This window comes from Seriola lalandi, unplaced genomic scaffold (assembly GCF_002814215.2).
Source record: "Seriola lalandi dorsalis isolate HSWRI2012SDOR001 ecotype SW California unplaced genomic scaffold, Sedor1 jcf7180002054549, whole genome shotgun sequence".
In the NCBI taxonomy this organism is placed as follows: domain Eukaryota; kingdom Metazoa; phylum Chordata; class Actinopteri; order Carangiformes; family Carangidae; genus Seriola; species Seriola lalandi.
Window position 1 is genome coordinate 79,849 of NW_019525102.1, and position 21,799 is coordinate 101,647.

The following is a 21,799-nucleotide window of genomic DNA, read 5'->3' on the forward strand; positions in this document are numbered from 1 at the left end:
TTTACAGCATCTCTGACACGATGACTCTGCTCCACACAGTCCACAACACGTTCACTCAGCCTCTCTATCCTGGGCTGAAGAGTGCTGGATCTAGCACTGGACATTATGCAGAACTGATGAAGTTATGGTGATCAGATTTATATTGAGGCGGGGGGTTTTGCTGCAAGTGGCCCTCCAATATAACTGGATACCATGTGATAGATGAGAGGATGTGATTTTATATTTTGACCCTAAATTTCTGAACCTGTTAAAGCACTTCAAATATCTTTGTAGTTTGAGTAACACCTTCCAAAGTCGCAAATAAACCATTTCCTCGTTGCAACAGTCCAAGCAGTTAAGCTAAAAGGGTGGAGAGGTGTGTGTTGTTAGACACAGGAGTTGTTAACTGGTTTGGAGTTTCTTTCTCTCACTTTTGCTTTTCCAGTTGAAACTAACTCATTGCTCCTTGGGGTTTTCAGATGTGTCACATTAGCTCAAATGTTAGTCTTTGCTGACGGTTTATTAAATTTTAAAAACAGGACTTTTAAAAAGTGTTTTTGTTGGTGAATGTGTTTCAGAGTATTATGGACCTCAGTGGTTATGGTCGATTTATTGAACTTAATATGACATGCATGTTACATGGTTTGCTTTCATTTGTTCTGTTTGGATTGTCAACTTTTTGAAACCCTTACAGGTTAAAATGTGTTTCTCAGAAATGGTGACACTGTCGTGTATATGCAGAAGATTGTTTTGGTTAATTTTGATAATTTATTTTTTTTAAAAGAAAGAAATGAATCAATAAATGCAATCACACAACCTGTAAATTTCTGGTTTGCATTTCTCTCTGTTATGTGGCAGAGTCTGAACAGTCTGAAATCTATTACTTGAATATCAAATTTAATAAGTACATCTACAGTATCTTTTGCGGCGTAGTGTCTTTTAGCATTGGGGTGTCCGGAGTTACTTGCTGTGTCTGAATCAACTGAATAATTAGATGAAGGAATTCTGTGTAGGGGGAGGAACGCGGTGTCTCATTACTCTCCTTACCACCAGTTTATGTCTGACTGAAACAAATGCAATATAACACCACAGCATAAATAGAGAGGTGCCATTAGAATATTAATAATCTTCCTCATTTAGGTTTTAAGTGTAAAGTTGATTCAACTCTGCGGTCAGGTTGGATGCTGCAGTTTGTGCTGCTGTTGAAGCCTACACTATGTTCAAGTTCACACGTTTGACACAAAGAGCTTTACAGTCTGTACAGCATCCGAAATTCATCTCACGTCTTAGCTTCATGAATAACAGCGTGTGAGTGATGTGCACAGTTTGACCACAAGAGGGCAACTGTGTCTCACTATGTAGGCTGTTACCGCCTGTCTGCTGTTCCTTATTGTTTGGATAAACAACTCAAATACAGTATGAGTCACTGCACAGGTTTCACCCATTAGTCACTAATAAAATAGGCAGGTGTGGTTCTGACTGTGCTGAATTTGTCTTGACACACAAGGACACTTTATGAAAAACAACTGCATCAGTGTAATAGACAGATAATGTGGGCTGAAATGTTTTGACCTTATTTTTATGCATTATTCCTCAAAGAAGACAAACTTTATTTAGTATGACTCCTGAAATGAATATTAGTTATTGTATTTAAACCTGAGGATTATTAATATTATTAAGTGTAAAGTTTTTGTGTTTTTACAATGACAGGCATAAAACTTCTGAACCATTCTCCAAATGATGTGTCACCCAAATTAAAGTGTTTAATTTCCTGCAGGGCTCTATCATTGTTCTTAGCTTTAGGCTCACAGTGTAGCATACACCCACAAACCTATAGAACAGGTTAGTAGAGAGGGTGAGCAGCAAGAATATCATGCTATGAATATTCCATGCTTTGTCAATGAGCTCAGTATTTATTTTTAAAGCAGGTTTGGCAGAGCACATCTCTGAATGTGATCCAATATTCATCAGGCTAGGAGGTGCTTTAATAGGACTGAAGCCACCATGCAGGGCCTGATAATAAGCTGTTCCACCCAGATAAAGTTTGGGTTCTTGGAAGCTTTCTCAGAGTTCCTCATGCCCCAAATACTGGAAGCTACTTTACTCAACAATTTTGGACCTGCAGCACTTCAGTCTTGTCCCTGTAAGTCAATGGAGAAAGTCTTAGTGAATCTACCTGCTTCTAGTCCCACTAAGCTCAGGCGCTGCCCGACGCATGTCTTGACGTCAACATTGGTCTTATTATGATGAGAGATCTCCTTTCCAACACGCCACACACCCTCAATACTGATGGGTGTGTTTTTTTTTGTTTTGTTTTGTTTTGTTTTACTTATTTTCTATGTGAATATGTCAGACATGATAAAAACTGAATAGGGAATGGTCTTTGCTGACCTTTCCTATTCTGCGCAATGTTACTGGATAAGTGGTGTACCTGCAGCGCGTGACTCCCCGGTGTGTTGTTGTGTCAGCAAAGTGAACTGCAAAGTGAAAAAAAACAAAAACTGATTCTGCTCCAGACAGTTGAAACATAAGATAACTTTATTATGCAATAATATTCCTATATTGTTAAACAGTTTCAAAGGTCAACTATGAATATTTTTTTCAAAAATGTATGCAACAGTTGTCTTTGGATTTCTGTGACTGGACTTTTATAATTGTTTGGTCAGAAGAGGTCCAGCAGGGAGTTGGTCACAACTAACATCATATGCAGGATAAAATATTGTACCTTTCTTTGTCTCTGAAGGACTTTTTGGTAAACAAAATGTATATTTATTTGCTCCTATATAAAAAAAACTATTGTCAGAGAACAAAAGGGTTAAGATCGTTTCTTATTCGCTGTGTATCATATTTTTTTTTCATGCTGTCAGTGTTTTCATGGTGTGTGTGTGTGTGTGTGTGTGTGTGTGTGTGTTAATGTTTACTGCTACAATTTGAATAAAATCAACAGTATCTCTTGAGTTCTACGGTGTTGTTGTTAATCTGTGCTTTAATGAAATGCATTATGTAAGTATGTTGACGTGACACCGATGCTATCTCTTGATGTGGCACATTTCCTCCTGCAGGAGAACGGAGAGAGCAGTCCTCCTCGATCAGAAGACTGATACAGTCGTATCGCACACTGCGCTCTTCAGATTGCATATTACACATGTTTGTCTTCATCTTTTCGCGGTAGGACGATGGCTGATATTCACCATTATCCCGTTTTCTTTGAGTGCCGCAGCCTGCGCGCGGAGCAGAGGAAGGCAATAGAGACATATTTCCGTATTCGTCGCCGATCAGGTGGAGGTGACTGCGGACCACTGAGGAGTGTGGACGATAAGGTCTACAGTATTGCTTTCAGATATGAGAGAGGTAGGTTCAACGACATTAATCCATTAATCAGTATTCATCATTAATATGATCGTGGACTTTAATGGTCAGCGCCGTGTATCAAATTATATATTATTATATATTTTGATTTTCGATTAGAGGATTTAGCACAGTTGGGGTCTAAAGAAGAAAGATTTTGGACTGTAAGTTTAAACCAAATGTCCAAAGGTCCATGATTCCACTGATGCAAATGGAAATTTGTGAGATAGGATCCTGAACAGCGAAATCATTTAGTTTCACTTTCAGCGGAAAACGAAACTTAACAAACAGCTGCCAGAGATGAGGCTTTTAATAGTAATCATAAACAATTCATCTTCTGCAAAAGACAAGTCAAATACCAGTTTTCATTCAGCTGACTGAATGTACAGAGGCTACACGAGGAAGTAAAATCAGCTGTGGTCCATAAAACGTCATTGCATGATAAGCAAACAAATGACTTGTTGAAGTGGTGCACGCTGTGGGAGACGGGTTTAAACAGCAGCATTGTTAACTGTAGCCCACTTGCATAAATGGAAAGTAGGAGATTTGAGAGAAATCTGAAAATAAGGAAAGACAGAGGACAAAATAAACCCATTTTTTTCTTCAATTTGTTATTTTCTAACAATAAGTGAAAAGCCTGTGGTTTATGTCAAAGAGGAACAATTGTATTATTTAAAGCTCATGATAATTTCACTTTTCCTTCATAGATCAGCAAAAAGTCCTGGAGAGAGGCGAGCATGTTGTGCAGCTCGCAGATGGTCCTCTGGTGTTCACTGTCCGAGGCAGCCTGGACCCTCACACCCCATCTCCCATCACTCCAAGACAGGATACAACAGCTTCAGCACAGGTTAGTAAAACAAAGTCACTGTCAGTCAGTCAAGGTTGTCTATTCAAAAAGCACCTTTAAAAAATAATACAAATAAAATACAACAGTAAACTGCTGTTATCATTATTTGAATGCATCTTTCCTTTTAACACAGATCCCACAGTCTATTCCTGCCTCAACTCCTCCACCAAGTGGTGAAGAATATGAACTACGACCTGATACTTACCTCCTACGTTACCTAAAGGAATGTCCCGAGGCCGGGGAAGAACTAGAGAAAGAACTTGCTTCTGTGGCCTGCTCTGCGCAGCTTTACCCAGAGGAGAGCATGGTTTTAGTCAAGAGTTTAGCCCAACCTGGTGTTGTAGATGAAGGTAGAAACTGGAAAGCTGAGGTAGACAAACTCTTTGATGCCTACCTGTGCCACTATGAGGTGGACCCTCACAAAGTCAAAGCTTTGCTTCAGTCCTGTAGTTCTCATCAGACCACAGATGAGGTGAAGGTGTACAGTGAGGGTGGGCTGGTTGTTGTGGTTGGGAAACGTTCTCAGGTGAATGCGAGGTTGATGGATGTGGAGGAATCAACTGTTAAACATCGAGGGACACACTCAATTAAGAGGCAAACCAGCATTTGTAGACTGGGTGAGGCCAAACTCCGCCTCCTCTGGAAAGAGATTGAGCATGGTGTGGGACGAAATTTTCCAGGAGTTAAGGTCACACAGGGAGATGCAGGTCAGGTAGCTTTGGAAGGTTCTGTGGAGGATATTCTTAAGGCTGGAGATTGGATTTCTGAGAAGGAGAATCTGGTGTTAGAAAGGACAGTTTCTAACATGAGCCCACATCTTCTGGCCTTCCTACGGAAGGCTTATGGAGGTCCAAGGATGCTAGGTGGCTTTTTAGGGGTTGGTGACATGGTGGAAATAGAATTACGAGACACAGAGCTACGTGTCTTCTCCCACTCTGCTGATAAACTGGATGATGCAAAAAAAGCACTGCAGGGTGAGTTCAAGGAAGTAAAGATTAATCTACCTACCTGCTCTGCTGTGCCATCTGAGCTTCGGGAAAAGCTTATGTCCAAGAAGAATGAGATGAACAAAGGGCAATGTAGGGCTCAGGTCTTTTTTGGCTCAGACTGCGCAGTGTGCTTACTGGGTCATGCCAGAGAGGTTGAAGAGCTGGGTGAAACTGTTAAACAGTTTCCTTTGCAAAGCACAGTCCATCTCCCTTTCCCAGAGTTAGCACAAGAGTTACCAGAATTTCTGCAGCAGCATGGTTTTGACTATTCAGGGGTTACCGTCCATCCTTTAACCTCCTCCTCTGGACCCATGGTGGTACTGGAAGGTCCATCCAGCAAGGTGACTGAGGTCAGGGACAGGCTGGGTCTATTTCTAGACTCCCTTGTTGAGGATAGAGTCACCACTGACCTATTGCCATCTTTGAGTTTGAGTGGAGGTAACACATTAGTTGCCAGCTACAGCCTTTGTGATGGGCTCCAGGTGCTGGTGTGTCAGGGTGACATCACCAAGCAGGATGCTGATGCCCTGGTTAATGCTGCCAATGAAGATCTGGACCATTGTGGAGGTGTTGCTGCTGCACTGAGTAAAGCAGGCGGTCCTGAAATACAGAGGGAGAGCAATGCCGTAGTAAAGTATATTGGGAAAATTCCTACAGGTGATGTGGTAGTGACCACAGGGGGGAAGCTTAACTGCAAGACACTGCTGCATGCTGTTGGACCTGCAGCTGGAAGAGCAGGTGGCAGGGAAAGGTTCTTACTTGAAAAAACTGTCCAGTCTGCTCTGAATTTGTCAGAAATCATGGAGTTGACGTCTATTGCCATGCCCTGTATCAGCTCAGGTGTGTTTGGCGTTCCTCTCACTGTGTGCTCTGAGGCTATTGTAACTGCTGTAAAAAGGTTTGGTAGTCAGGGAGGGCGGAGTCTGCGCAGAATAATCCTGATAGATAACAGAGGAGAGGTGGTGAGGGCCATGCAGGAGGCATGTGACAGGCTTCTCCAAGGGATAAGTTCTGGAAACACTACACCAAGTGAGAATGTGGAATACCTGATGGGTGCTGCTGCCGCCCAAGACACAGCGAAAGAAGCCAATGCTGGAGATCCACGAGATGGTGTCCATGTTCAGATTGTTCAGGGAACCATTGAAACCCAGGAGGTGAAAAACTTTTCTGAAATTTTAAGAAAATTAATCAAACCAACTATTCAGACTAGAGACTTAGCTGTTAATTGAACAACAAAGCTCAGCTGAAGATAGAGCCCAGTATGGCTTGTCTACACAGGAGGCATTTCAACCTCATTTTTAGCCTCAACCATGGTGCTATTTTTAAAGGGGAAAATATTTATTCCTTCCTTTGAGTGAGTAAAATGTGAAAGAATGAAAAACTTAGATAATTTACATAAATTGGAAAAAAAAACTACAGAGATCAAGCCTCAACACATCTCCTGCTCTCCTCCTAGGTGGATGCCGTGGTGTCTCCTATGGTTGGCCATAATCCTCTCTCCACCCGTGTTGGAAACACTTTGTTCGAAATGGTTGGATCCCAGCTGACTGCTAGGTTTAGAGAGGAAGCAGGAGAAGATACGCTGCCTGGTGATGCAGTTCTGGTTGAGGGCTTGTCTGGACTTCCATCTAATGCAGTGTTCTTCCTCAACCTCGCTCCCTGGGACAATGACCCAGAAGGAACTGCAGTTGAGGTGAAACAGCAGAGGACTGTTTTTATTTGTGTCCAAACTTTTGCTGTCTCTATCTGAGAACACTTTGTCAGCAACTGATTCCCAGTGTTTCCTGCATCTAGCCTCATTGTATTCTGACCTTTTACAGATTCTGAGACTGGGCATCAACACGATCCTAACTTCTTGTGAGAGTAGAGGATTTGCATCGGTCACTCTCCCTGTACTCGGAGCTGGGATTGCCCTGCGTTTTCCTAACAGTGTGGTAGCCAGGATTCTACAGGAGGAAGTTCAAGCATTTATACAGAACCGAGCCAGTAGAACGCCATTCCTGGTCCGAATTGCCATCCACCCAAATGACACAGAGGTTAGTGAGGGAATGGAAAGCAGCAGTGCAAATATTTACATATATTATATAATATACAGAATGATTACAGGCTTCTCTGATTCATTTTGAAGAAATTAGTTTTTCTTCTATTTTAAAACCACTGAGCTATAAACATCAGCTCAACATCTTTTTCTGCATCAGATGAGCATAAACTGGAATTGGTATTAAACGCTATAGGTCTTTGTCTCTGCAGGCCTTCAAAGAATTCACAAATGATATTCATCAACCAGACCAAGGTGGGTATAGATATAATGTGAAAATTTTCAATTCAGTCCTATGGCAGCCGTTGTTGGTGTTTTTCTTCTCTGGTGACTCAACTTTTATTTGCTGATTTATTCGGTCAGTGTTATAAAATGTCTGCAACTGCTGTAATGACTAATTCTACGTGCTCTATACAAATACTATCACTAGAAGTTTTTTATTTTTAAATATTTTATTTATTATATCTTTTATTTTCCAAATAACTTAAAATAAAGCAAACAAGCAAAGACAAATGTACTTAACAGGGTCATTATTCTCCTCTAGTGTCGACTACAAAGAGGATTGTCCTGCTGGGAAAAACTGGATCTGGGAAAAGCAGCCTAGCTAACACCATAATAGGAGAGGAAGAAACGTTCACCACAAACCATTCTCCCAACTCTGGAACAATTATATGCCAAACAGAAACCAGATCTGTCAATGGGAGAAGCATCAATTTGATCGACACCCCTGGTTTCTTTGATGCAAACAGGTCTGAGGAGGACATGAAGCCTGAGATATTGAGTTGTATCACAGAGTGCGCTCCTGGGCCTCATGCTTTTCTCATTGTGCTCAAAGTGGAGAAATTCTCAGAGCAGGAGCAGGATGTCATCAGAAAAATACTTCAGTATTTCTCTGAAGATGCTCTGAAGTATGCCGTGATTGTCTTCACTCATGGTGACCAGCTCCCTAAAGGGAAGACAATTCAAGAGTTTGTCAGCCAGAATAAGAATCTAAGTGATCTGGTGAAGAAGTGCGGCGGCCGCTGCCACGTCTTTGACAATAAATACTGGAAGAACAAACAGCAGAAGAACTACAGGAGCAACCAGTCCCAGGTAGAGGATCTTCTTAACACAATAGACAAGTTGGTGATGGAAAACAATGGAGGCTACTACACCAACAAGATGCTGCAAACAGTGGAAGAGGAAATAAATATAGAAGCGGGCCACATTAAACTGTCATCAGGACACCTGTCACCGGAAGAGGTCAGAAAACAGGCTAAAACTATTGTGTCTGATAGGTTTTTGGTCAGTCTGGCAGGGACTGCAACAGGAGCATTATTAGGAGCTTTTTTTGGTCTGGCAGGGATGGTTGGATTAGTTATCACAGCTGTGAAAAACATTAGGTCATCCATGAACTTAATTAGAAGCGTTCCAGCATTGAGAGGGACAGCCACAGCAGCAGCAGCAGCAGTAGGAGGAGGTGAGGTAGCAATAGCAGCTGGAGCAGTGGTAGGAACAGCCTGTGTTACAGGTGGAATAATTGGTGGTAAGATTGGACTTGATGCTGCTGAGGGAGCGAAAACACCAGGTGAGGCAGCACAGATGGCATATGAGGCTGTTGTGGACAAGGCAAAAGCCACTTGGACGCAGATCGAACAGATGAAAAAACATTAGTATCACATATTATTACTTTGTTATTAGGTTGGTATGCTACAGTTATACCTATGTACACATCTACAAGACAATAAGCAACATTAGCATTAATTTGTCTTGTTTCTGGCCACCTGGCAAATGTTTATTCAGCATTCACTCTCCTTTTAGCTCTGTTTTTGATTCCACCTACTACGGAGGAAAATATTCTGCTCTTTATTTGCTAAATGCGCCACTATGTTCACCAGCTCGCCGCTATCATTGTCCGTCTGTGAGACCGCTGCAGAAACAAAGTTGACATGCATTCGCGGCACCAGAAAACCTAAACAATAACCTTTAAAGAGACTCAAAAGGCTCCACAGAACTGAGGGGAACTGCACGGTTGGGTGATGATGCTTTGTGGGTTTGTTTCAGATCATGTATACACAACCGATTCATTGTTAGTTATAAAAAAAAAAAAAAAAAAAAAGATCAGTGCAGCTTTAAAGGGACTAATTTTTGGGGCTGCGAACTACAACAGAATGAAAACTGAAAATGGTGGAGGGAAATGTTAACGCTTTAAAATCAAATCTCTGTTATTTCTACTTTTGTAAATGACTTGTAAACTTTTGTAATTGTCATTTTAATTGACTTTTGTAATGCCATCTTTATAAATTGATAATGTATAACAAATATCAATATGTTGTAAGCAAGACCTGATGTGTGATTTGTTCATTATTAACAGGTTCATGCAGTTAATAATTTATCATTATATGACAGTGATTGTTTTATAAAATGTACTCTAACTTCAAGGTGTTGGATTAGGATTCTTTTTTTCCACTCAGCTCTTATATTAAGTAAGCCATTGTTTATTTGTTATAAATCAGATTTTCAACAATAAACGCAATGATTGTTTTTCTCATTTGTTCATTTTGTTGTTATTAAAGTGTCGAGCTAATTTACCTATTTATTATGGGATTTTTTTTTAAACTGCACCGGTGAGCTCTGTTCACAAGGGGGCTCCCTAAAAACCAAACACAAAACAGTTTAATCAGCAATAGCATTTATTAACACCTCATACACTGGATGCCGTTGTGGGTGAGTTTGTAATGTAATACCATCTCTGATTCCACAAGGGGGCACCAGAGGTCAAGCTACAGTGCTTGACATTTTGTATTTTCATTCCCTTTACAACTGTCAGGATCAACTACTGTCCGCTCTCACTGACTTTGAAGACATTAACATGGTTTCCTGATAAGTCTGTAGCACTCCTCGGCTCCTTCATGGACTTTTATGTCCTTTTAATGCAGATTTGTGTAAGTTCATTGTAGATTTGTAGATTTTACCTGAGAGGATTTTCCACAGTTGGTTAATAAAGTGGTCCGGCAGTCCTTGAGGGGGTTCCAGGGGGTCCCCAACAAAAAGGGGAATCATTTATTTTCACTAGGATTCCATCCATAAGTAACACAATGACAGAATATATGACTATTGTGATCATGGGTTTCAATCACTTTGACATCTAAAAGCAAAAGTCTTATCAGTTGGGGGTCCGTGGTCTAATTTGTGCTTGACGTGAAAAAGTGGGTTAATATATGAGAGCAAAGTTCATTTTTATTCAGAGAAAATGTTCTTAAGCTCACGGACTTTGATTCTTTTAAATTTGTGATTACCCCAGATTTATGGTGTTTGTATTTGTGAACCCTGGACGTGAGCTGATGCCTTTGTGGAGATAGATAAAGTAGGCTAACTATAATTGACAACAACAACAAGAAGTTTACATTCAGCAGCAGTTCAAAGGTCATATAATTGTTGAATTAAGATAACAGCTTGTAAAAAGCTATCAACAAGCTGTTATTAAACTAGATATAAAATATGACCTTTGTTTTACAGCCTCAAACACAGATAACGTGTATTTTTACAAAATCCTGTCCTTTTCCTTATTTTACCATTTTGACCCTTTGCACCCACAATAAAGTTGCTAGAAATTTAATAAAAAGAAAAAAAAGAATGATTAAAATCCAAACAGAAAGAGGTCTTTTAATCTTTTGTATGGATTAGGCTCCAAACACTTCCCATCATTGTGTATATGACTGGTCCCACAACTCGTGACAGAGGCTTTCTGTTAAGGAGTCGACATCCCAGACCTAATTCAAGATAATCCTAATGACATTACTTTGACATAATCAAGGTTATCTTAAATATTCCCCTCAGAGTCACAGAAGGCGTTATACAATTGTCTCCAAAGGCTGATTAGCACTAACCATGATCTTGGTGTGTGAAACTGCTGTGTGACCCTTTAACTAAAGTTATTGGACACTGAACCTCCCACTGCTCTATTTAGCCACGCCTCTTCTGGGCAAATCAGGAAGTCACTCCTTCCCCCCCAAGTGATTCAGACACAAATAAACTCAGGAACCCTCCTGTCTCCATGTGCTGCTGCTCGTCTGTAAAATGGCTGACAAACAACAACGAAGGCAGCATGGAGACGAGCTGGACCAAGAGCAGTTCTGCTGTTCAGTATGTCTGGATCTCCTAAAGGAGCCGGTTACTATCAACTGTGGACACAGTTACTGCAGGGGCTGCATTGAGGGTTACTGGGACCAGGAGAAGGAGAAGGGAGGGTACAGCTGCCCTCTGTGCAGGGAGACCTTCAATCCCAGGCCTCTTCTGAAGAGAAACAACATGCTGGTTCAGGTGATGGGGGAATGATCGTACAGACAGACTTTACATTGTTTTACGTTTGTTACATAAACGCTATATACTTTTTATGTAAACGTACATGTACTTAAACCGATGGTGTTTGGTGTAATGGTGTTTTTTCTCCCGTTTTTCTGTTGCCCCATATGTGTCTTCACAAATTAAATCCTGGCAGTTATTTCTTGTTTGTGTTGAAAAACCTATTTGTACTCAATTTGGTAAAAGAACCATTTTTTTTGTTTTTTTTTAATGAGCAGGATATTTCAAAAGTTAACATATTTCAATTAAATAACAACGGTTTCCTTTTTTGGTGTCAATCAAGTGATATTTGTAGGACAGTTTTAGACAATCTCACCTTCTTTTTCCATAAATTAAGAAAACAAACTTTCATATTTATATTTTGACGCAGATTAAAGACTGATACATCCTCTGGGCCGAGAGAGGACAAAAACAAAATTCAGGCCGGGAATTTGACTCCATCCCAGGCCACCCTCACAAACAATCCGACCGCTACTTCTGCTGGCTAAAATTACATGTTAATAATAAATAAGAGGTATCAGACTAGTTGCACATTACTCAACTGATCTGGGCCACTTTTACGCTGATATTAGACCTTTGCACATATATCAATATCGGTGTATTTGATGAAAAACGAACCATAAAAATGTCTAGAGATGCCGAATTTGAGGTAATTAAAAGGAACAAACAATGTTACTTTATATTATGTGTAAAGAGTTACTTAATCCAAATATCTACAGTGGGAATGTACTTTTTCTTGGTCTTGGTTATTCATGACTGCCCTCACTCCTTTCCCCAGGTTGTGGAGAAGCTGAAGATGACGAGCACCCAGCAGGCTTCTCCCTCTGCTGCTCTGGCCTGTGCAGGTTCAGCAGATGTTGCCTGTGATTTCTGCTGTGGGACCAAACCTAAGAAAGCCACCATGTCCTGCCTGACGTGCTTGGCGTCTTACTGTCCAGCTCACCTCCAGCCTCACTACAGCGTTGCTGTGCTGAAGACGCACCAGCTGGTCTCGGCTACGATCCCACTGCAGGACAAGATGTGTACCAAGCACAACAAGCTGATGGAGGCCTACTGTAAGACAGACAAGCAGCTTGTTTGCGCTCTGTGCACCATAGAGGAGCATCGGGACCACAAAGTGGTTTCTGTTTCAGTACAGAAGGCTGAAACAGAGGTAGAAACAAAATCTCTCTGACTAAAGCCTGTAAATCTGACGCCTCTGTACTCCCTTGAGCTGCTCCTGACATGGCAAATGTAGTCTTAATTATCTTAATTATTCTGATTGAGCATGAGCTCCTCGAGTCTCACTGGAAATAATCATGCTTTCCTCTTTGCAGAATCTTCTTAATTGGAGTCGTAAGAAAGTCCAGGAGACGTCCCAGCAGAGAGAGAAGGAGCTGAAGGAGCTGATCCAAGCGGAGAACGATCTCAAGGTGTGAGAAAACAAAGAGTTTGGGAGTACACGAGGGAGTAGCAAGTTGTGAACACAGCATTGACATATTATCACCTTTCTAAGTTCATATGCTCATTTTGTAGCAAATAGTTGCTTGGTTACACACCTAGAGTCCAATAGTCACTTTCTTTTAGCTCTGTTTTTGGTCTCCATCAACTTTTGAGGGGAACATCTGGTTTGTTATCTGCTAAATGCTCCACAAGCAGTGAGAATGAACCAAAAGAATTCAGCTGGAAAGAGCTTTTACGTTTGTTTCACATTTTCATTTCATTGTTATAATGTTGATTAAAGTCCATTTTGCTCAAAGGAATTCTCTATAATCTAATATCAAAAGTTCCTGCTCGTGAATGAGTAAATAATCAGTGGCATTTGACTGAAAATGATTGCGAAGTCAAAGGTCAGCACCAGTTTCCGCACTGGTTTTATCATGTTGAGTAACTTTTAAATCAAAAGCTTTGTGTTGCAACAGATCTCTACCCAAGAGGCGCTGAAGGACTGCGACAGCATCTTTGCCAAGATGATCTCCTCCATGAAGAGAAGACGTAGTGAGGTGAAGCAGCTGATTGAAGGGCAGGAGAAAACGGCGGCGGTGCAGGCTGAGGCGATTCGGGTGCAGCTGGAGGAGGAGATCGCCAAGCTGAGGAGGAGAGACGGCGAACTGGAGCGGCTGTCGCATGCTGACGACCACATCCATTTGATACAGGTACAGGACGCTTCTCAGTGGCGTTGTTGTTGTTGTTGTGTGATTTACAACTTTATGATTAATATGATTTGAATAAAGAGTTTCCTGGAACAGTTTATCTTCACTGTGGGAAAGGGCCTGCTGAAAATGGCTCTATCTACTGGCTGGCTTTTTAATAACAGGTGACAATGCTTAAAATGAAAGTAAAATTAATCTTAAGTAGAAGCCAGGGTGTTAAGATCACTTCCCACTTCTCAAGTGAAACATATGCTTTTGGACAAAATAGTATGTTTTCTGACAATAACTACATCTTGGCAATGTTGTTTGTCTCGTTTCTCCTCAGATCTTCCAGTCTCTCTCCACTTCCTGTGACTCTTCAGACTTTCCACCTGCTTCTGTTCCTCCACGTTCCCTCAGAGAAGTGACGGACTGTGTGTCTGAGCTGAGAGATAAACTAGAGATTGCCCTGGAGGAAACATGGCCCAGGATCTCTGCCACAGGTAACATAAGCAAATATGAAGCAAATGACTTTAAATCAGTTAATCGGTTGAAGTCATGAAATGGAAATGACTCTCTGTTTCTTTCTGACAGTCTCTTATGTTGATTTCTCACTGCCACCGGCACCAAACACCAGAGAAGAGTTTTTACACTGTAAGACATTCAGTTGAACTCTTTTTACTTCCACGCAATAATCTTTATTTCCATTTTGGCAGGGGGGTTGATTGTTCATACTGACCTTGTTTTCCCGGCAGATTGCCGTCCCCTCACACTGGATGTGACCTCAAACTACGCGTATCTCCACCTGATGAGCGACTATCACATGATGAAGCCTTCACCCAGCCCCTACTCTGCTCAGCCAGAGAGGTTTACTAAGTTCCCGCAGGTGCTGTGCAGAGAGGGATTGTCTGAGCGGTGTTACTGGGAGGTGGAGTGGCACGCTCGCACGCTCTCTGCAGCGGTGGCGTACAAAGACATCGCCCGAGCGTCGGATGACTCACGGTTTGGAAACAATGACAAGTCGTGGAGTTTGGAGTGCTCAGCGAATGGTTACTCGTTCCGGCACAATAATGTAGAAACGGCAGTGTCAGGCCCCCACTGCTATAAGATCGGAGTGTTCTTGGATTATAAAGCAGGAACTCTGAGTTTTTATCACGTCTCTGATCTGATGGTTCTGCTCCACAGAGTTCACACCACGTTCACCCAGCCTCTTTATCCTGGGCTCGGGCTGAACTATGAATGGTATGATATTGGCGTGTTTGCACAGCTTGTCAAGTTAAGGAAGTAGATGTTTGTGTGTGTGTGTGTGTGTGTGTGTGTGTGTTCTGCACTGCAACATCAATTACCACTAACATTTTGACAGTCTAAAAAACTGTATTTGAACTATTTAGCACATAGCTCCAGAGGAGACATAGAGGGGAAATATTATAGATGTGATGGAAGTAAAAAGATGGCAAATGTTTTGCACATAAAAAATCTTTTATACAATAAAATATTTACTTCTGTTAACTGCTCTGTCAGTGTAAAGAGGAAGTAATGTATTATCTAATCTAATTAACACTCTCTCAAAAACAGATTTGTTTTCTTCCTCTCCCACACATAGTCATTTCCTTCATGTGCCTTGCACAGCTTTGTAATACTGATATATTGGTATTAGAAAATTTGCCACCTGTCTGTTTTTGTAGATCAGATGTAAACACCTGTGATTAAAGGCTGAGTCCATGCACTTCCACACTTTGTTTTACAGCAACACGGATTTGTTTGCTTTTGCCGGACGGTTGAGCGTGATCTGTAAAGATGTTTATCCGGAGGGTTTTCATTGGTAGCAAGAAAGAACGGAACAGCTTGCAAGTTATTACAAGAGATCAATCACTGAAGTGTTTTGGAATATGTGGAAATTTTACTTGGAATCTGGTCAAACTGACACATGCAACATCAGCACAAATGATCAGATGCTGTCAGCTTCGGTTACTGTAGCTGCCTATGGACAATGATTGACAGGACTGAATGGTTTACCTGTGAATTGAATTGGATGGAAGCAATGCATGTTGGTGGCTGCAGGTGGGATGGTGCAATGTTATTTATTGTTTATATTGAAGATTTTTTTCTGGTTTATTTTCACGCTGTACTTTGCACTGTAATCCTAAACAGAGAGAGTCTTGGTTTGAAGTTACTGTGTGAAAGAGAGACCACCAAAATAAGAAGCCAAACAATAATAAAAATAAAGAGAATTCTAAAGAAAGATATTCATGTCTGTTTGTGAAACACACATATTTGTGTGTGAATGTTAAATGTTTAAAGGGTTATTTCATCCAACACATAAATTATTCTATATACTATATATTTTTCACTTGCCCTACTTACAAAGATACACATGACTGAGACTGGTTTGTATTGATTGGGCTCAGCCCCTCAGTCTTAATGCTATAGTGTGTTAGATGACAGTGTGTTTCTTGCTTTGTGGGAGCGGGAGATGGAAGGCGCTTTCCTGTTTGAACATAACAATGCCTCCAAGCATATAAAAATTGGTCTGAATACTTTGGTGTGGCAGAACTTGATTGGCCTGCACAGATTCCTGACGTCCACCCCATTCAAAACCTAACAGACGAACTTGAACTGGAACTGGAGTCAACTGAGAGCGAGGCCCAACATCATTGCCCCTACCTCACTAATAATCTTGTAGCTGGACGGCAGCAAATCCCTGTAGCACCGGTTCTGAAACCTTGTGGGAAGCCTTTGCAGAATAGTGGTGGATGTTTTAGCTGCAGATTCATGCTCATATTTGTTTGTTTTTTTATGACTTCTTCAAGGGAAAGGAAAGAAATCATTCTGTACTTTGGGTGAAATAACCCTTTACGTCGACTTTACGCAGATGGAATTCTTCGGTCAACATGTGAGGATGTCGACAGGCTGCAGGCAAGCCAGGTAAAGAGGGGCACGCCTTCCCCTCTCACTGCACTACATGTTACAGCAAGCATGACAAATCAATAGAGAACGCGAGAGAGAGAGAGCGCAAGTGGGTGGGTGGAAAATGTGGGGGGGGGAAGAAAGAGTAAAAAGAAGAGGAAGAAAACACAAGTGCAACATCTCCAGACTTCTCTTCCAGCTCTTGGTGTCCTCTTTTCTTCTGGTGGGATTTCCATTCGGTGTCTTTGGTGAGTCTGTCTCTCATTCATGAGCGTGTATTGGCTTCTGTCAGTAGCAACACTGTGTTTACATCTGCAACAAATCACTGCATTCAATCAAAGCTTTGCTGCTACTGTTGAAGGAGGAAATTGGAACATTTGTTTTCTTCTTGAGGATTTTCAGGAGTTTTTTTCTGCAATCTGTTGCTGTATATAAGAATATACATAAGTGTTTTCATGTGCCCTGAGACATATTTTAAGGTTCATTTGACAACTGTGATTTATTCAAATATGACCAGGTCAGTCTGTGCAACTAAATATGTGTAGTTATGTTATTATTCTGCGTGTTGTACAATTTCTGTATGCATTGGCAGAACGGGAGTGTTTTAGCAGGCATGTGCGTGAGTCACAGAATACACACATACACACCTTTTGAGTGAGTCAGTTTTTATAGTGCGTGATGTGGTCACTTGTTTTACAGGTTCTGTTTGTACAAATGATCATAAAAATGGGAAGAAAGAGAGAAACAGACAGCCACAAGAGGAACAAAAAAAAGAAAATTCAAAAAGGCAATGACATCAAAAAGCTTTTTGTAGCTGGTATGTGTTACTGTTGGGGCCTTGCACAATATGACACAGTTTCACCGCCTGCTGCTGCTGCTTTGATGCCACTGTCAATGTGGTTTGACCGGCTTTCTGTAAACATTGGCCATGTGGTTTCACGTCTTTGTCCCTATCTTCTTGTGAAATCTTGAAAGCACACTTTGTCTACAACAGTATTTTATTTGAAAACTGTAGGAGCGTCTACAATACTCTTGAAACACTAGGCTGCGAGAAGCGGAAAAAAGTAAAGACTTTTACATTATTTGCTTAAATTTAATGTTTACTTTCAAACGAAAATAGTGTATGTATTCCTAGCAATTCTATATTATTTTTATCTATTCTAATTGATCAAATTATTTTTTCAATTTCTATTGGTCAACATTAATAGATTAAAATGTGCACTATAAATAAACTGAATTAATCTGGCTCCATTATAATCTATTTATCAGGATATAAATCTTCTGATGAACTATTATTTAAATGATGAATTTAGATTTACTTTAGCTTCCTCACACAGCTTGTACTGTACTCTCTCTATATATGCTTGGCTATAGGAGCTGTACTAAGATAAAATGTCTTCAAAACACAGCAAATGATAGAATGCAATCATTAGCTCTGCTGTTTGTACCTCTCATATCACCCGTTGTGCTCTCACCCACCACTAGACCCAATTACACACTGATTTACCCTGTAATGATCTATAATTACAGCGCAAGTTGCTAACAGATATCAAACAGGTTGGGTTAGCAGGTTTGGGTGTGAATATCTGATTACAAGTAAAGGGCACTGACACTGAGCGGCAGTCTTCAGGGTGTGCTCTTAATAGTCAAAATATGTCAAACAAGTGATGACATGTCATTTTTTTGAAACCTGTTCCAGGAACTCAAAATGGCTATAACACATAATGTTGCCTAGCAGCAGCCTACAGGATAAACACATGACCATTGCCTGTTGTATGAGTGCTGATGGTTAATTCAGATTTCTGAACTCATATTCAATCCAACTTGTTTCTGTTAATAGGTCATTTCTTTAAAAAGAGGGTTACAGCTAATTTCCTGAAGTGGACTTAATGTATTTTTCTTTATTTTTGTTGTAGACTATTTGCATTTTACATCATGTTATTCTACCTTAAATGACCTCTTCATTATATTTCTAAATATTCTAAAACATTTCTAAAACATCTTAAATTTGATGCTTTTGTGTCTGGATGGTACTACAAATAAATTTACCCTGTCAGGCCAAAAGAGAAAGAGAGAGAGAGAATATCATTGCTCAAATACTGGCACCAACATTGTGACTGTTGTTCTCCACTCGTGTCTGGTCTCGTTGTTCAGGAATTAAGAATCCTCGTTAAAACCTGTTACACTTGCACCACACTCCCACGCTTTCATGAAGAAATACATACTTATATTTTCAAAAGTGAGGCTTGTGCCAGATAAAACATGGCATAGGCTTCATAGCTGACATCCTTTATTTGTCAGAAAATCTCTGAGTCACTTTGTGATGCAGTGGGTTAGTTTCAGGAGAGATATTCTACTAACGTTTTAGGGAAACCGCTATGTAAACACTATCTTACATTGATTTTGAATTTCAAAAACAACCCTCTTGTTTTCCAGACCGTCTTGTCATGTTCCGATACCGAGTCACTGTCGTGCCCTGGTTACCCTGAAGAAGTATTGCTGCTCTGAATTTTTTTCTGTTTTTCTGTCCCTTAAAAGGTAGAAATAAATGCACTGAGTGAAATCTTTGAAGAAAATCATTCACCAATATTTTCCCTTTGGCAGGTAAGAAAGATGACTCCGGCCAACATCACCGGTGTATCAAATGACACCGTCGTGGATAACAAAACTGCCACCACTATAGGCGCCCTCATCCTGAGCCTTGTCTTTCTCTTGGGCTTCCCTGGAAATGTCTTTGTCATCTGGAGCATCCTGGCGCGTGCTCGAAAGCAGTCCGTCACCACTCTCCTCATCGTCAACCTAGCTTTTGCTGATGGCTCTCTGATGGCTCTCACCCCGTTCTTCATTATTTACCTTATTATGAAGAATTGGGTATTTAAAGAAGTGATGTGTAAGATCCTGTTTTACCTGTGTCTGGCCAACATGTATGCCTCCATCCATCTCATTATGCTGATGAGCCTCTACAGGCTGCTGGCAGTCTTGTGGCCGCAGCGCATCAGCGCTATCAACGGCCGGAGGACTGTACTGCGGATGCTGGCAGTGGTGTGGGTGCTTGTGATGGTCGCCTCTGTTCCTGCAATTATCTACAGAGACGTGAAGAAGTTTGGGAATACCACGGTGTGCGAATCATTCCATTCTTCAGAAAACCATGTGAGTGAACAAGATCCTCTATTGTCTTCATACTGTCAATAACTACAACACATTCACCGCCAAGGCTGCACAGTCCTCCAAATTTGAATACAAAAGAATGATGGTTTTTATTCTGCATCAGTATGAGCTTAAACACAATCATAGGAACGCTGCACATCTGGGAACAGGCTTTGAACAAGGTTAAATTGAACAAAGAGTCAGAACTCATTACCACTTAACCACATTTTGCTGTTTAACTTTACCATATTGCTGTAGTAGCTGCAGAAATGTTACATCCTGTGGGCTCATATGTTATCATCAAAATATGGTTGCCCAAAGTGTTCAAGACATTTAGTAAAATGGAAAATGCCTCCAAGAATTATGAACCAACAATCGCAAATTGGGAAAATAGTCTAATTTGCTAAAGTAATCAGTTATTCAGGTCCAGAGTTGGGCAGAAGTAAGGCCTTACAGTAATGTGATTTTTAGTAAGGCGTAGTGTCAGGGATTAAAACATGAAATTCAGTAAATATAATAAAGTTTTCAGCAGTCAATCAGTCTCTTCTTCCAATAGATAAACTGTTCTGGGACTAGTTTGGTGGCCCGGCTGCAGGTGGGAGGAAGAAGGTAGCCTCTACTTAGAGAAATGGTTTGCTAATATTAGCCATGGGTATGTCTATTTACAGGAGTCACCTAGTTTTGTCTAGAGTTGGAGGGTGTGTGAACCGTGCAGCTGAGGTCGAGGCTTCTGCAGAGCTGTGTGCAGTCTCTGAGGCTAAGTTAGCTACTGGATATGCAATGAGTTCCTCTAAATTGTAGGGATGCTTGCTTTTTGAATCTTAATGTCTCATTTTCTGTTTTCTCAAGTGTAAAGTATTACCTTTGATACTAAATAATTAGTAATGTAATTACTTTTTCAGTGACTAATGTGTAATGAGTAATTGATCAAATAACTTGCACAATAGGTCACAGCCCAGGTCACAGGATACGTAGAACTGCGAGAGTCAAAGACAACTGGACTTGCCTTAGATTGCTTGAACATGTTTTCCTTTTCCTTTGAAAAGTGAACAAGGGAGAACAAGGGAGAGCAAGGGGGGAAGAGGGAATGGAGCGATTAGACATCAGACCATATTCCGACCCTGTCCAGAGGCAAAGCGTGGTTTCAGATGCTGTTAAATAATCTGATAGCACTTTGTTTCAAACACACCAATGCCCTGCCTGTCAGGGAATCTCAGACATTTAGGGGCATGCTAGCTATTTCCACACTATAATTCACACTTCATGCTAAGCTAAGTCCTTTTCAGACATATGTAGTGTTGCTGGCTCTTTCTTCTCCTGTCTTTTAATCTTTTTTTTTATTTTGCCCTTTTGGGGCCAGATTGTGATTTCACATAATACATGTCAGTCAATTCTATGTCCCTCTATGCTCATCATATGTCTTCATCACAGGTGGTCTTCCAGTACACGCTGGAGCTTGTGTTGGGGTTTTTAATTCCCTATAGCGTCATTATAGTCAGCTACATCTGTATCTTGCGTCGGATCAGACAGACCAAATTCCGCCGCCGAATTCGCAGTGAGAAGCTCATCCTGGCCATCGTGTTGACTTTCTGCCTCTTGTGGTTGCCCTACCACATCATCAACATAGTGCAGGTATGTCACACGTATCATAGATATGGAGCATAATACAGTCTTTAAATCCATTCCGCTTGTATGCAGGTTTAATATCATTTATAAAAGCATAAAGAGTTGCTGATCATTACATTTTTTATTGTTATGAACTAAACTATTTTGTATTGCCCTCAGGTTACATGGGCTTTGTGTCCAGATGGTTCAGGAAAAAAACAGACGTAAGTGATGACTCAACAATTTGAATGCATCTTACTTTTATAGCTAATATTAGGATTTTGATGTCTTCCTGTTCACAGTCTACAGGTCAGAGAAGAAATGAGTCAAATGCAGTTCAACATTTCGGAGTTAGATTGGAAGACTGATTCTACTCTTAGGCGTGTACATTAAGTGATAGGAGATAGGAGACAATTAGCTTAGCTTCGCATCCTGGAAGCAGCTGGAAACTGCTAGTCTGACCTTCTCCAAAGTAAAAAAAAAA

At 40.8% G+C, this 21,799-nt stretch overlaps 4 protein-coding genes across 4 annotated transcripts in view; all 4 read left to right on the forward strand.

Moving 5' to 3' along the window:
- Nucleotides 1-795, forward strand: part of LOC111661706 (E3 ubiquitin-protein ligase TRIM47-like) — a 3,927-nt gene extending 3,132 nt beyond the window's left edge. The window contains exon 6 of the mRNA XM_087176382.1: nucleotides 8-795. Within this exon, the coding sequence (XP_087032508.1) occupies nucleotides 8-131 (124 nt within the window). The 3' untranslated portion in view covers nucleotides 132-795. The remainder of the gene's footprint in view (nucleotides 1-7) is intronic.
- Nucleotides 796-3,035: 2,240 nt separating this feature from the next.
- Nucleotides 3,036-9,731, forward strand: LOC111661735 (protein mono-ADP-ribosyltransferase PARP14-like). Its single transcript, XM_023415398.2, has 7 exons — nucleotides 3,036-3,330; nucleotides 4,035-4,174; nucleotides 4,308-6,317; nucleotides 6,620-6,856; nucleotides 6,984-7,199; nucleotides 7,414-7,456; nucleotides 7,746-9,731. Exons 1-7 carry the CDS (start codon nucleotides 3,156-3,158, stop codon nucleotides 8,852-8,854), a joined length of 3,930 nt encoding a protein of 1,309 aa, XP_023271166.1. The 5' UTR covers nucleotides 3,036-3,155; the 3' UTR covers nucleotides 8,855-9,731.
- A 1,481-nt stretch (nucleotides 9,732-11,212) lies between these two features.
- LOC111661736 (tripartite motif-containing protein 16-like) lies at nucleotides 11,213-15,898 on the forward strand. The gene is made up of 7 exons (XM_023415399.2): nucleotides 11,213-11,503; nucleotides 12,324-12,698; nucleotides 12,862-12,957; nucleotides 13,447-13,680; nucleotides 14,003-14,159; nucleotides 14,251-14,310; nucleotides 14,412-15,898. Exons 1-7 carry the CDS (start codon nucleotides 11,261-11,263, stop codon nucleotides 14,942-14,944), a joined length of 1,698 nt encoding a protein of 565 aa, XP_023271167.1. The 5' UTR covers nucleotides 11,213-11,260; the 3' UTR covers nucleotides 14,945-15,898.
- Nucleotides 15,899-16,706: 808 nt separating this feature from the next.
- LOC111661739 (leukotriene B4 receptor 1-like) overlaps nucleotides 16,707-21,799 on the forward strand; it is an 8,496-nt gene continuing 3,403 nt past the window's right edge. Inside the window, exons 1-4 of the mRNA XM_023415401.2 lie at nucleotides 16,707-16,811; nucleotides 19,168-19,713; nucleotides 21,142-21,342; nucleotides 21,496-21,539. Coding sequence (XP_023271169.1) covers nucleotides 19,177-19,713; nucleotides 21,142-21,342; nucleotides 21,496-21,539 — 782 coding nt within the window. The 5' untranslated portion in view covers nucleotides 16,707-16,811; nucleotides 19,168-19,176. The remainder of the gene's footprint in view (nucleotides 16,812-19,167; nucleotides 19,714-21,141; nucleotides 21,343-21,495; nucleotides 21,540-21,799) is intronic.

What these genes read in the sequence shown, in the direction of transcription:
- LOC111661736 (XM_023415399.2), top strand. Translation starts at nt 11,261, where the DNA reads ATGGCTGACAAACAACAACGAAGGCAGCATGGAGACGAGCTGGACCAA. An exon ending in AAGCGGAGAACGATCTCAAG is followed by an intron (nt 12,958 to 13,446) that starts GTGTGAGAAAAC and finishes GTGTTGCAACAG; the next exon opens with ATCTCTACCCAAGAGGCGCT. An exon ending in GCCCAGGATCTCTGCCACAG is followed by an intron (nt 14,160 to 14,250) that starts GTAACATAAGCA and finishes TCTTTCTGACAG; the next exon opens with TCTCTTATGTTGATTTCTCA.
- LOC111661735 (XM_023415398.2), top strand. Translation starts at nt 3,156, where the DNA reads ATGGCTGATATTCACCATTATCCCGTTTTCTTTGAGTGCCGCAGCCTG. An exon ending in ATACAACAGCTTCAGCACAG is followed by an intron (nt 4,175 to 4,307) that starts GTTAGTAAAACA and finishes CTTTTAACACAG; the next exon opens with ATCCCACAGTCTATTCCTGC. An exon ending in GAACCATTGAAACCCAGGAG is followed by an intron (nt 6,318 to 6,619) that starts GTGAAAAACTTT and finishes CTCTCCTCCTAG; the next exon opens with GTGGATGCCGTGGTGTCTCC.